General features: G+C 37.7%; 1 protein-coding gene across 3 annotated transcripts in view; it reads right to left on the bottom strand.

Moving 5' to 3' along the window:
* Nucleotides 1-5,986: 5,986 nt before the first annotated feature.
* Nucleotides 5,987-15,246, bottom strand: part of CDK13 (cyclin dependent kinase 13) — a 143,088-nt gene continuing 133,828 nt past the window's right edge. The window contains exons 12-14 of one of the 3 annotated variants that reach the window (XM_033193739.1): nucleotides 14,418-14,623; nucleotides 9,849-10,118; nucleotides 5,987-8,993 (exon numbers count right to left, since the gene is read on the bottom strand). In XM_033193739.1, coding sequence (XP_033049630.1) covers nucleotides 8,143-8,993; nucleotides 9,849-10,118; nucleotides 14,418-14,623 — 1,327 coding nt within the window. In that variant the 3' untranslated portion in view covers nucleotides 5,987-8,142. Of the gene's footprint in view, nucleotides 8,994-9,848; nucleotides 10,299-14,417; nucleotides 14,624-15,246 lie in introns of all 3 variants that reach the window. The other 2 variants (XM_033193738.1, XM_033193737.1) reach the window with 2 other exon arrangements.

Below are 15,246 nucleotides of genomic sequence, written 5' to 3'. Positions count from 1 at the left end.
CAAATACATGGTTAGGAATTAGAACATAACAGCATTTTAAATTAATGGTTATTACATTCTATTAATAAAATTGGTGTCTGTCATCAAAAGGTCAAAAGAGCAAATGCATATAATGTCATTTGAAAAAAAAACTTTAACAGCTGAAAATAAGCAGGCTTCATGAAAAAAGATTCTTCTTAAACATAATATTCTATTTTTAACCTATAAATTACACGAGTGAAACACTAAAAATCAGACATCAGTAAAATCAGAAACAAGAATGCCCATTATTATACTTACTCACTGAAAACTATTAAAAATGATAATAAAAATTATGTGGCTAGTTTAACAGCAACAATAAAGAATCAGCTTTACAGTATAAGTGGTGACTAGTTAAAAATATTATAATACTTATGAGGAGTCCATATCTAAAAGCAACAAAAATATTTTTGGAAACTTAAAAAAAGAAAGAAAATTTTGGAACCCTTACCAGCCTGGCCAAACATGAAGAAATCCCATCTCTACTAAAAATACAAAAATTGGCCAAGTGTGGTGGCAGGGGCCTGTAATCCCCAGCTACTTGGGAGGCTGAGGAAGGAGAAACTTGAACCTGGGAGGCAGAGGCTGCAATGAGCTGAGATTATGCCACCACATTCCAGCCTGGGCGACAGAGTGAAACTCTGTCTCAAAAAAAAAAAAAAAAAAGAACTCTTAATGGGGAACATGTAAAACAACAATTCTACTAAGTTCTCAATGGAAAGATCCCCTAAGTAAAAAATATTTAATATGTTTCTAATTAAAATCCTAACAGAATACTTGAGAAAATAATCTAAATGATTGTGAAAGTCACATGGAAAAATAGGAATAGAAAACTCTGAAAAGGGGACAAAGTTCTGCCTGACAAATTATTAAAGTTCTGCCTAATTTTATGTGGTACACATTGTTCGAGGAATTGAAAATAAAGTGATTTTTAAAACACACTATGTCAGATGCCTAGTTTATAATGATACAAGTGTAGGACTTGTAAACAGAAGAGAAAGATTTTTAAAAAATGTAAAAAAGTTGGATCCATATCTCAAAACAAACATCTATAAAATAAATTATAGAATGGTTTAGAATTAAATGTATACTAAAAATATGTGTAAATATTTAACCTTGGAGTAGGAAAGCTTCTCTAAAGAGAAATAAGGAATGCCGGGCGCGGTGGCTCAAGCCTGTAATCCCAGCACTTTGGGAGGCCGAGACGGGCGGATCACGAGGTCAGGAGATCGAGACCATCCTGGCTAACACGGTGAAACCCCATCTCTACTAAAAATACAAAAAATTAGCCGGGCGAGGTGGCGGGCGCCTGTAGTCCCAGCTACTGGGGAGGCTGAGGCAGGAGAATGGCGTGAACCTGGGAGGAGGAGCTTGCAGTGAGCTGAGATCTGGCCACTGCACTCCAGCCTGGGCGACAGAGCGAGACTCCGTCTCAAAAAAAAAAAAAAAAAAAAAGAGAAATAAGGAAAAGATTAACAGACTTAACTACATAAAATATATTTGTTATGGGACAGTTTTAATATATACATACAATATATTATATATATGCATATTGTATGTATATTGTATGTACTGTATATTATATATACAATATACATACATAATACACATTTACAATATATACAATAATATATACATATACACATGTATATTATGTATACATATATAGTATATATTATGCATACACGTATACATATATAGTATGTATATGTATATACATAATATTATTAGGATCCGCTGTTAAAGGTTTTTTTCAAACATCTGAATAGTTAATAAAAGACCTGGCTAACATATGAAGTGTTGGACTTCACTAGTAATCCAAGAAATATGAATTAAAACAAGATGAGTTATCACTTGTCTAACAAAGATCTCTAACTTTTAAGTACCCAGCATGGCTAAATGAAAAGGTTAAGGAACAGGAATGTGAAATTGGTAAACTTTTCTCTAGAGAGATTTGGATGTAGCAAATATTTTAAAAGTGCATTCTTGATACCAGCAACTCCAAGGAAATTAATTTATGTTTGTGTGTATGTATGTATTTTTGTGGATTTTCATCACATTTGTAACAGAAAATCCAAAATATTGTGTCCAGCAATGAGAAATTGTGAAAGTATGGTTCCTCTATAAAGCAAGAATTTACAACCATTAAAAAGAGGGTGGGCTGGGCACAGTGGCTCATGTCTTTAATCCCAGCATTTTGGGAAGCCAAGGTAGGAGGACTGCTTGAAGTCAGGAGTTCAAGATCAGCCTGGGCAACACAGGGAGACTCCATCTCTACAAAAAATTTAAAAAATTAGCCAGGCATAGTGGTGCACATTTGTAGTCCCAGCTACTTGGAAGGCTGAGGCAGGAGGATCACTCAAGCCTAGGAGTTTGAGGCTGCAGTGAGCCATGATCTCGACACTGCATTCCAGACTGGGGGGACAGAGTGAGACCTTGTCTCTAAAAAATAAAAAAAACAAGAGGGTAGAATTTAATTGATTGATACCAAGAGATGTTCACAACATATTATTAAATGAAAAAAATCAAATTATAAAGCTATGGGCAGTATGATCCCATTGTTTTAAGAAAAAACAAACGATATGCATTTAAATACATCCATCAAAGGCAAAATATTAGGTGGTTATCTGGGGTTGTTCTTCTCTGTGTTCCTATTTCCGCATATGTACTAATTATAAAAAGAAAAAAGGATTCCACATCTTAACCTTTGTCGAAAAAACACGGCACAGTGGATTACAAGTGTTCATCTTTATCAGATAAAACTACTTCAAAAAGTCTGTTCTGGATAGAAGCAAAAAGCATACAAGGCTGAAAAATGGCCTGGGAGTGTTATGGCAATTTATTTACAGACTATTGAATACAGCCTGAAAAAAATGGTAAAAAACAAATGGTTTATATTAATACATTAGATGTTAACAGTTACAAGACTTAACTTTCAATCGTTCTTGCAAAAGGGTACAACACTTTTACAACAAATTAACTGGGAAAAAACTTAAAAGAGTGATTCTGTATTCACCATAGAGCCTCATTTGAATACAATTAGAAAATTCATTGTTAATTGGATATTTGATAGGCTGAAATGAGTTAAGACCCACAGACTCTGTTAGTCCATAAAATTAAAAGAATAAGTTCTTCTCATTACGATAAAAATTTTCTATTTTCGCTGTCTTCAACTGGATCCCATGACAGCTTATTATTAATAGCTTTTATTTTTAAGTAGAAACATTTAAGAAATTATCTGGAGAAGCCTTTGGTAAATGGCAAACTATTGCTCCCCTTAAAACACCACTTGAAATTACAAAATCCTGAAAAGCATTTTTGTTGATTTTTTTAAGAAAAAGTTCCAAATCAATAGGTTTTATTGCATAAAACCTTGAAAGAACTTAAAAGCGAATTATGTTTGCAAGACTACTGATAACCAATCTTCTTTGAACAAATGAAAAATATACACAGGACTTGCCTTTTCAAAGATTATCCATGTATGAAACAAACAGCCCCTTCAGGCTCCTAGATTTTGAAAATGTTTTTATTTTTCTATTTTTTTTCTAAATAAAAATTGTTTTTTAAGCAGACTTTTTAAAGCCACTTGTGTTAAACCATTAGTCCAACAGTCTAAATTTAATTATTTTACTGTATCACTGGTCAAGTTATTTTGAAGCAATTTCCCTATTAAAAAGTTAAGTATTTACTGCAGATTTTGGGTATGGCTTAGAGGAACAAGCACAGTAAATCCAGTCGCCAAAGTTTCTGGCAATCCCTTTCTTAGCTTTATTTTTCTTAGCCTTATTTTTCTTAGCTGTAAAGTAAGAAGACTGACCGGATAATTTTAGATTATTGGGACATCTCGTTCAGTGGGATGTCCCAATTTTCAGTGAAAATATCAAAAGGCAGACTGGGCCAAAAAAAAAAAAAAAAAAAAAAAGAAAAATTGAAAGGATATTATATCCCAGCTGATCTATGGTCAAAACATGTATTTCAGCTTTTTTTTTTTTTTTTTTTTTTTTTTCCGCTGCCTCCTACAGGAAGGATTCAGCTTTTTGGAAAAGAAAGCAAGTTCCCTCCCCCTAAAAAAAGAAAAAATAAAAATAAAAAAGGAAAACAAAAAGCCGTAGGATGAAAAATCATCCCAAATTGGACTAAGCTCAAAGCGAACAGCAAAACCTGAACTCAGAAATACCAGATTAGATTGTAAACATTTACGTATTCACTTTTCATTTTTCTCAAGAAGCCTTGATATTTCAGGCCGGGCGCGGTGGCTCAAGCCTGTAATCCCAGCACTTTGGGAGGCCGAGACGGGTGGATCACGAGGTCAGGAGATCGAGACCATCCTGGCTAATACAGTGAAACCCCGTCTCTACTAAAAAATACAAAAAACTAGCCGGGCGAGGTGGCGGGCGCCTGTAGTCCCAGCTACTCGGGAGGCTGAGGCAGGAGAATGGCGTGAACCCGGGAGGCGGAGCTTGCAGTGAGCTGAGATCCGGCCACTGCACTCCAGCCTGGGCGACACAGCAAGACTCCGTCTCAAAAAAAAAAAAAAAAAAAAAGAAGCCTTGATATTTCTTACAAATAGGCCATTGCAAACTGACCAGATTCAACTTAAAATTTTATCACTGAATTTCCAGTTGTTTGATTTCTCTCCATAACCACCTCTATCCAAATTTCAATTTAAAATTTCAAAAAGATACTTAAATTTTCATGCCCTACATTCACTTAAGTGCAATTTAGATACAGCTGAGGGTAGCAATACCACTAGCTTCTGCAGACATTTAAAAAATCTTGCTCACTGGCCGGGCACGGTGGCTCATGCCTATAATCCCAGCACTTTGGGAGGTCGAGGCGGGTGGATCACGAGGTCAGGAGATCAAGACCATCCTCGCTAACATGAAGAAACCCCGTCTCTACTAAAAGTACAAAAAATTAGCCGGGCGTAATGGCAGGCGCCTGTAGTTCCAGCTACTCAGGAGGCTGAGACAGGAGAATGGCGTGAACCCGGGAGGTAGAGCTTGCAGTGAGCTGAGATCCGGCCACTGCACTCCAGCCTGGGCGACAGAGCAAGACTCCGTCTCAAAAAAATAAATAAATAAATAAATAAAAAATCTTGCTCACTGTCAGCACACTGGAAGTATGATTTAACACTGTTGATGATTACTGATGTTACTCCAAGGACTAGATTAGTACCTGGCATGTTGTAGGCACTGACTACGTATTTGCTGACTGAATAAAGCTCTGAATCACAGCTAGAATTATTACCTTATTTCACATTCCACAAATGACAACTCCTTAAAATTAGCATTTGACGGTTTCACAAGTGACTTGCAACTCTCTAACAAATAATGAAGATGTGGGAAACATGCTGAGTTGCATGCAGAAAAACCTGCTGTGTCAGTAACCACAAAAGGGAATTCACATGGGAGAAGATAAATACTTTCTTCTTTTGGTAGGTCAAATCTTTTATATTTTTGTCTTCTTAACTTGAAATCTGACTTACCTGTTTTCCAAAAAATTTAAGCAATATTTTGTGTTCCTTAGATTTCACTCAAATTTTCAGCAATGACTGCTTTATTATAACCTACAGAATTAGTGATTTCCCAACTTTGTTCTATTAATCCAAATTCACTGAATTAAAATATTAAATGCTATGGAGGGAAGCATTAAAATTTTTTACTATCAGATTTCATCAATTATAAGACAAATATTCTATATAATAACATGTCTGAATCTGGGATGCAGCTTATAATTGATGACATCTTAGCATTGTATTGTGGCTTAACTGGCAAACATTTTTTCTTCTAAGTGATATATAAAAGACTGGTATGTCTCACAAGCAATGCTGTCTTAGGATAGTATTAGAAGTTCTAGTTCAAATTTTCAATTTCAAAGCAAAAATTTCCCTGTCCTCCCAGCCACTCTCCCAACATAAATATGTAACTGAAATGTTTGATTAGAAAAACTATCCAAACACAGTTCCATTTTATATAAAATATTTAATTTTTAAAACACAGGCTATTCATGTCACATAAATATCTTCAATTGTAGGTTAGCTGCTTATGGTCAGCAGAATTATCAAGTGTGACTATTGAGAATAACTTAGATACTGTCACTGATAGGAAAGTCTAAAGCTCTAAGACTCACCATATTAAAATTTCAGATACTTGAATACTGTTGCTGTTTTGCTAATTTCAAAATATTTCTTCATTTCCTGCAATGTAGTTTATAAGTTGTTAGTAATCAATATTCAAATAAAAGCAAAATATTTTTTCTTCCATTCATTTCTTTCTCCCAACAACAAAGAGTCCATCAAAAAATAAAATGGTCAACTGATATCAACTGTTTTATAGTAGTAAAATGGTAAATTATCCTCTTTAAAATAATTTTACTGTTATCAAACTACAGGGCTTCCCACATACTGTTTTGAAATGAAGGTTCGTAAGTTAGAGGGCACAGGGTTAACTGGCTTTAGAACTGGAGCAATATACATTCTGTAACAGTTGTTCCAATTTAAGATTCCAATAAAAAAAAATAAGTTACCAGAACAGTTAATGAACAAAATGATTAATTGGCACAACTCTAACTTCCAGTCAATTTTTCCATTTAGTGATAATGGAAACACTGGTTATTTACCTTTGGTTCCTTTCTAGAATAATAATTGTGTGTATATGTGTAAGAGTGTGCACACAGTGAGAATTGACACCATTACAGTTTAAATAAGGACTACTCCATTCTTTGATGCTCTTCATAAAAACAAAAAAAAAATGTTGAAATGAACTAAAGTTGTTGCTCTAAGTCTGGCAGAAGTCATAATCAACTATATAGAAGGTGACAGGAAGGAAGATAAAAGTTCTCTCTCATTGCCTTTTCTTTTTGCTTCAATAAACTCAATCTAGGCAATGTTTCTAGTTAACAAGTGAATAGAATTGACTTTCTTAAAATGGCAATTGCATAACTTAAAATATGGTATTTGCCACCCCTCCCCCATGAACTTTAACACATTTATGCAAGTTCTGTTATTAACTCTTGCTTCTATACTATGGCCCTCCAATTATCCATGGCAAATGGAAACAGGGATAATATGGCAGCCTGAAAGAAAATGGTACTCTAAAATTCTCCTAGAGCTATTACTTTCAACCATTTAAATGACAAAACTTTTTAGAACTTATCAAACAAAAGGTACTGATTGCAGTTCTCCCTTTCTTTGCTCTCACTCTCCTATCAAGAGAAGGTAGTAGTGAAAGGTAACACATCCCAAAGACAGGCAGAAAAGGAGAAAAGTGTGACAGGCAGAGGGAATGGACCTAACCGGAACTGAACAGGCAGCCCCTGAAAACTTGAGAGCTTCCTGCCTTTTTAATGCATTGATTCCCTTTAAAAGACAAATGGGGGTAAAAGTTAACTATTTTTTTTCAGACCTTAAGCTTACCTGTTAAGGCACTTACTTTCCCTCCCCGCCCCACCCATAGTTTTCATATAAAACCCACTATTTCATTTAAATGCATTTTGCTAGGCTATGATAATCTGCAAAACAAAACAAAAATAACGTTGACCATTTTTTTCTTATAAAACTGTTGCATCAAGAGAAAGGTTGTGTTTTATTTTCTGAAATGAGCACAAAGTACACCTTTCACAATAACACTGAAAGCAGGTGCAAAGACTGACAGTGACCTTTGACTAAAGGTAGCTTTGTAAAAAGAAAAATACCAAATAAATCAGTGCCCTTTCTGATTGTTGTAAAACTGGAGGTGGGGAGGGGCTGTTTGTTACATAAAAGTTGGTCCAAACTTACAAAAAAAGCACAAATGTGCATAGTTCAGAAGATCTGCAAGAGGGCCATAAAAGGCTTATGTCCCTAAAATTAGCATCCACTTAAAACTGCAAGAATACAAAATAAAATTGTTAACTAGAATTTGTGAAGATGTACAATCGACAGATCTAGTTTTTAGAACAGCATGAATTTAAGCAAAGGTTTTTTTTTTGTCTTTTTAAACTATTGTATGCAAGACCCTTCTCCACATAAAAATAAAGCTGTTGTTGAATTATTATTATTCAAGTCTCTTGGATTGCTGCCTTAAACTGCAGCTAGAAAAGTCTTTCCAGATAAAAATGATGTGCCTGAGGAAAAACAGATACTCAGTATGGTAACCCTCTGCCTCTGCCTCTGCCAGTTGATGTGCTAATATGTCCCCTGTATCCTTGTGAATATCCAGGTCCTTGGGCAGGAGAAGTCCAGGTCTGTCCATGCATGAGGCTGGGGCCACTTGGGTTTTCCTGTAAGTTACCACCATAGTTATAGTTGTGCATCTTTGCTGGCAAAGGATGAGTACTCTCTGGCCCCGTGGAAGGGTCACTGCTGTTTGCCAGGACTGCAATAGGACCATGGCTATATTCAAATCTATGGTCCTTGTCTCCACTAAACAACATGGGACCAGCATTGAGGTAAATGTCTCCAAAACCAGCTACTGAACTGGGAAACGACTCAGAAAAGGCAGAAGGCTGAGGTGGACCACCAGAATGAGATGAAGCAGTACTGTAGTTATCCAAAGACTGAATATCTGAATTTCCAATGAAACTACGTCGTTCTAGTGGTGGAGCAGAACTGCTTCCTAGACCATCATTGCTAACATAAGGAGCAGAAGAGAAAGAAGATGATCCAAAGTTGTCCTTGTAGTCTGAAGTGGACACGTAAGTGTCTCCTGCTTGATAATCAATCCCACCTTCTCTTTTGGGGTCATCCTGGGGCTGATGCTGAGCAAGCAGCTGTAACAGGGCTGCCTTCACTCCAGCATGAGGATCAGTTAATGAAGAACTGGTGGTGGGTACATGCTGGTTTTCTGTCCGATAATCTAGATCTTCCTCCGTGACTGGTGGTGGTTCAGGAGGCTCAGGAGGTCGTTGGTCAGGAGGCAGAATTCGAGGCCGGTCTGGTTCTGGTGTTAGCTCCAAGATCCTCATATCCTGATGCTGGATGAGGTCATCTTGTCCTAAGTGAAACAGAGCAAAAACAAGGTCAAAAGTTACCATGGAAAACTAAATATTCAAAATATTCAGTGTTTACTGTAGGTAGTCCTAAAGATGATTAGAAGTTCCATCTCTGGCAAAATGTTAAATGAAAAAAGCAAAAAGTTTACCGGTACTATGTTAACTGGTAAATTTTTCTGTATGTGACTTCTCTTTAAAAAACAACTTTTTTTGTGACATGGTCTCACTGTCACCCAGACTGGAGTGCAGTGGAGTGATCACAGCTCACTGCAGCCTTGACCTCCTGGGCTCAAGTGATCCACCCACCTCAGCCTTCCAAGTAGCTGGAACCACAGGCATGTGCCACCATGTCCAGTTAATTAAAAAAGTGTTTTTAGAGACAGGGTCTCACTATGTTGCCCAGATAGGTATTGAATTCCTGGGTTCAGGCAATCTTCCCACTTCAGCTTCTCAAAGTGCTGGGATTATAGGTGTGAGCCACTGCACCCAGCTATAATTGGCTGGGTGCATAATTCACATATACTTCATTGCTTAAGGAACAAAAGCTACTGTATACATAAATTATGCCTCAGTCAAGTATCCTTTTGTATTTGGAGTTAAATATTATTTATTAACCACAGGTTTACCTTAGAAATTTCTTTACCATTCATAATGAGTTCTATCTCACATAGATAATTTGTTAAAGAATCCATTCCTGGAAGTAAACAGACTAAAAAACCAACATATTGCCAGTAACCTGAGATTTTTCAGGACATCTTTTAGCAATGTCACTGAACTATACACATTATAAATAGTCAGCAACACTGAGTAGACAATGTAATGCAGCCGTGTTAGTGGTCTGGTATTTGCACACTTACCCGACACCGGAGTGCTAGGTTCTGGAGGTGGCCTGAGTTGTAATGATGCTTCATGTCCCGATCCATTTTCCCTCTCTTCTAGTAGCACATCTTTCTGCTTTGACTGCTGAGCCTTTATTAACTGAGTCAACAGAACTGCAAATGCACTCTGCACAGCCGCCTGGGCAGCATCAGTCTCCACTTTAGGCTGGATGGTCTGAGAAGGCTGAATTCCTCCCAACGGTTTTGAAGACTCCTGTTGTGGTGTTGACGGATCTGTCTGTTTTTCACCTGTTGCCAAAATTCCAGCAGGAAGGTTTATTTTATTTAGCTGCTGTTGAGTCTCAGAGTTTACCTTAATGTTCAACACTTGGACAAAATCAGCCATATTAACACTTGTTTTAGATTGTAGTAGGTTTAGAAGAATTGCCAATTCACTGTGGTTTAAGTGCTGTCCAGGGCCTGTTTTTACTAAAGACAAAATTATATTAATTAGAACTGCCATAATTCACAGCTCCTCCCACCCCCACACCAAAATGGCTCTGTATTACCATATGAAAATGTATATTTGAGGGAGCGTATTTAAGAAATATTGTAAAAAGAGAACCTCAAGTCTAGTTAAATATCATGTACATTTAAAATGTACCTGTACATAAAAAGAACTGCAGTCAATGTTGAATAACTTATCTTTAGGGGTAAATACTTCAAAAGGAAAATCAAGACCACTACTAAAAACTCATGTTATGGATTTAACCAGGAAACAGCACATTGTGAATGGGAAATGAATAATGATAATGATAACAGCTAAGGGAGTGTCATGTACCTTCTAAGCATTTAATATCCTTTATTCCTTACAATAACCTTATAAGGCAGACTCTATTATTAACCTCCTTTTACTGAGAAGAAACTGACACCGAAAGAGACCGAGCAACTTGCCCAAGGTCAAATATTCTGTAAGTGGCAGAGGTGAGATCTGAATCCCGATATTCTGATTCCAGAATCTGAGCTCTTAACTACACCATACTTTCTCTAAAATAAAGTTTATTATGCAAAATCTAAGGTTATCTTTGCACTATATTGAAACTATGACGTTTTGCAGATTCTGATAAAATGCCTGTGCTTGTATTCAAATTACCTTTTTTTTGTAAGCAACTTTGGGTAAGTTAGGAATGCCTACAGAAACATGTTTACTATTAATATATGCATATGATAGTATTAACTCATCACCAGTAATAGGGATTCAGTTGTTTTTCCAACTTTCAGTTTAGACTTGGGATAATTTACACAGGTCCTCCCTCAAGCAAGCTTATCTTAATCACACATAATGACAAGGCTCAAATGCATATAATACCATATATGGTAACTATAAGACTGCAATGGTAAGAAATTCCCATAATCACAGCTGACAGATTGATAGAAGAGGAACTCTACGATGATGAAAAACTGATGTTTAATGCTTTTATATTCTCTTTATATATTTTGAGATACTTCTGCAAGTTATTCTTATGACCTGTGAGCATGCTTGTATGCTACACATCAAAAGTCATTTTTCCTCATTTTCATTTCCCTGTTAGCACAGGTAGTCTCTCCATGTGAATTCAGGGATGTGGTCTTTAATTGAGGTGCCTCTTTTGCTGAAGGGGCGTTTCTTATTTCAGCACACTTACTGATGATGGAGAAGAAAATGACTCAGAGGATTCATCTTTTTTTCAAAAAAACAGAATTCTCACTGTTTTTTTTTTGAGACAGAGTCTTGCTCTGTTCCCCAGGCTGGAGTGCAGTGGTGTGATATGTAACCTCTGCCTCCCAGGTTTAAGCAATTCCCCTGCTAGTAGCTGGGATTACAGGCATGCACCACCATGCGTGGCTAATTGATTTATTTTTAGTAGACAGGGTTTTGCCATGTTGGCCAGACTGGTCTTGAACTCCTGACCTCAGGTGATCCACCCACCTCAGCCTCCCAAAGTGCTGGGATTGCAGGCATAAGCCACCATGCCCAGCCTGGAATTCTCACTTCTTAATCAGAATACTGATTTTTTTCTTTTCTCTTTTGATTTTTTTAGACAGGGTCTCACTTTATCATCCAGGCCAGAGTGCCAGTGGTACAATCTCAGCTCACTGCAGCCTTGACCTCCTAGGCTCAAGCAATCTTCCCGCTTCAGTCCCCCAAGTAACTGGGAATATAGGCCCGGCTAATTTTTGTATTTTTTGTAGAGATGGGGTTTTGCCACGTTACCTAGGCTGGTCTCGAAATCCTGAACATAAGCTACCAGCCCGCCCCAGCCTCCCAAAGTGCTGGGATTACAGGCATGAGCCACCGCACCCAGCTATTTATAGATAACTTGAAGTCAGGATTCAAGACCAGCCTAGCCAAAGTGGCAAAACCTCATCTCTACTAAAAATACAAAAATTAGCCAAGTGTGATGGCACATGCCTGTAATCCCAGCTACTCTGGAGGCTGAGGCAGGAGAATCACTTGAACCTGGGAGGCGGAGATTGCAGGGAGCTCAGATTGTGTCACTGTACTCCAGCCTGGGCAACAGAGACTCTGTCTCAAAAAAAAAAAAATTAAAGTTAAAAAAGGAAAATAAAAAATAAAACTCTCCACCATTAAAACAGGGTTGTAAAGTAAGTTAGAGCAAATTAACAACAACAAAATGAGCCCAGAAGGGGCAATTCATTTTTTACCAGCTAAAATGAGTAAACTAACAACCCTCTGTTGTACTAGGTTTAGTAGAGTTTTACACATCAGTTCCATGAAGAGGACCACAAATAAAGACCTGAGAGTCTTGCTAAATATGACAACTGTTGCCTGGGAAAACTAAAAATTGTGGGAGTACCATCCAAAGTTTCTGTTATTGCCATTTCACATCCTTTTGTTAGCAGGGCAAATATTTTAATGTATAAGGGGAATAGACTATTTCAAGAAATAATACTTTTGAACAACAAATAATTGCTTTTGGTATTCATAGAATGGGTACTTTAAGTATGCAGTTGAACCAAGGTCAAGTAGAAGCTTGTAGACTACATCGGCAAGCATTCATGGTTATCTTTCTAAAGCTTTCTCAGTTAATCTATATTTATCTTCAACCACCAAAAGTTCAGTCTGATCCACACATCTGTTTTAATCAACTAACTGATCAATCAACATATACTCATCTCTTAAGAAGTGCTATTTTTTCATGTTTAATAAGCCACCACCTACACACACACACACACACACACACACACACACACACAACTCTCTCTATTTGATACCAGTCTCTGTTTTCATACAACTTAAACTAAAGGTGAGTGCTTCTGGATGCTTTAGGCAAAATGAGGGAGTGGAGGTCCTTTTAAAAAAGTTGTTAAATGATTTTAATACTCGACAACATTAAAGAGGCAGACTTTGCATCAAAAAACTTACTCTATGACAGATTGAGTCAGAGGAAGAAATTTACATTTCCCTAAAATAACTAGATATAAGATACCCCCTTTTTTTTTTTGGCGACAGTCTCGCTCTGTTACCCAGGCTGGAGTGCAGTGGCGCAATCTTGGCTCACTGCAACATCTGCCTCCTGGGTTCAAGCAATTCTCGTGCCTGAGCCTCCTGAGTAGCTGGGATTACAGTTGTGTGCCACCATACCCAGCTAATTTTTTTTTTTTTTTTTGTATTTTCAGTAGAGACAGAATTTCAGGAAGTTGTCTGGGCTGGTCTCGAACTCATGGACTCAAGTGGTCTGCCCATCGTGGCCTCCCAAAGAGTTGGGATTATAGACGTGAGCCACCATGCCTGGCCTTCCCTTCTCATATTTTATTTTGGGCACAAATATCAGATTCACATACATAAATATATATATATATATATTGAGGTGGAGTCTCGCTCCTGTCGTGCAGGCTGGAGTACAGTGGCGCAATCTCGGCTCACTGCAACCTCTACCTCCCAGGTTCAAGCGATTCTTCCTCAGCATCCGAGTAGCTGGGATTACAGGTGTGTGCCACCATGCCCAGCTAATTTTTGAACTTTTAGTAGAGACGGGGTTTTACCATGTTGGCCAGGCTGGTCTCAAACTCCCGATCTCAGGTGATCCATCCGCCTCGGCCTCCCAAAGTGCTAGGATTACAGGCGTGAGCCAACATGCCTGGCCCCAATCTTTAAGATTCTTTAATATAACCAGAGAAATGATAACATTAGGAGTGACATGAGGACACTATGGTATGAAAGAGCTCTCATAATGATTTTTAGCTCTCATACCTTTCTTCCTACTCCTTAAGCATCTGTAGACACTGAATGCTGAGCCTCACTGAAAGTAGTGTCAGTAAAAGACTTACTGACTCCTGCACCTTTAAGAGCAAAAAGGAAATACAGAAATCCGAGGACTTGCCAGTCAGGTAATTTGATGCTTCTTTATAAGTTACCTTACGATTACTTAAAATTGTGGTGCCAATAGCAAGGAAACTTCTGTACTGGCACAAAGAAATGTCTGGTTCAGCGAATAAATGTTAATTTTCATCATGAGCCACAAGATGCTTTAACACTACAGCAGTATGATCAGCATTAACTGCAAAACAATGTGAAGAAAACCAACCCATGGAAGCATTACTGACCAGGTGCCACATTTGAGTTGCCCTGAGATTTCAGCTGTGAAGATGGCAGCACACCCTGGGGTGTGTTGGTTCTGCTGTCATCCAAGCCCAGAGACAAATCCTTCCTAGGGGCTTTAATTGTGGAAACATCATCAGTCATGCCCATCTGCTTCTGTCTTCTTCGCTTTTTACTCCATAACTCATGACAATCTTGCCATAAAGGAAGACTGAAAAAAAAAAAGGAATTAAATTGTAAATGGCATTTCTTAACAAAAAATGCTAGTTACTATGTAGCACCAAAGTTATGCCCCCACCCCAAATAGTTCTTGAAGATTTCAGAGAATGGCTCTATAAAACTCCTCCAATAAAAATCATCCTTAGTGTCCCACTTCCTTCAGGGCTTGCTTTGTTTTTACAGGTAAACTATTTTTCTTTGGCTTTTGAATAATCAATAAATAATCATTTATCAAAATTATGAATGAAGAATATATATTCATAAAAATAGGCTACTATGCCAGGCACGCCTGTAATCCCAGCACTTTGGGAGGCCGACACAGGTGGATCATCTGAGGTCAGGAGTTTGAGACCATCCTGGCCAACATGGCAAAACCCCGTCTCTACTAAAAATACAAAAATTAGCCAGGCATGGTGGCGGGCACCTGTAAATCCCAGCTACTCAGGAGTATGAGGCAGGAGAATTGCTTGAACCCAGAAGATGGAGGTTGCAGTGAGCCGAGATTGTGCCACTGCGCTCCAGCCTGAGCGACAAGACTGAAACTCTGTCTCCAAAAAAGAAAAAAAAAAAAAAAAAAAGCCTACTATCACTGTTGGTGCAACCTTTCAAAGTCAG

The sequence above is a fragment of the Trachypithecus francoisi genome, unplaced genomic scaffold (genome assembly GCF_009764315.1).
Source record: "Trachypithecus francoisi isolate TF-2019V2 unplaced genomic scaffold, Tfra_2.0 Lachesis_group4, whole genome shotgun sequence".
NCBI classification, from domain to species: domain Eukaryota; kingdom Metazoa; phylum Chordata; class Mammalia; order Primates; family Cercopithecidae; genus Trachypithecus; species Trachypithecus francoisi.
This window is presented reverse-complemented; position numbering and strand designations above follow the sequence as displayed.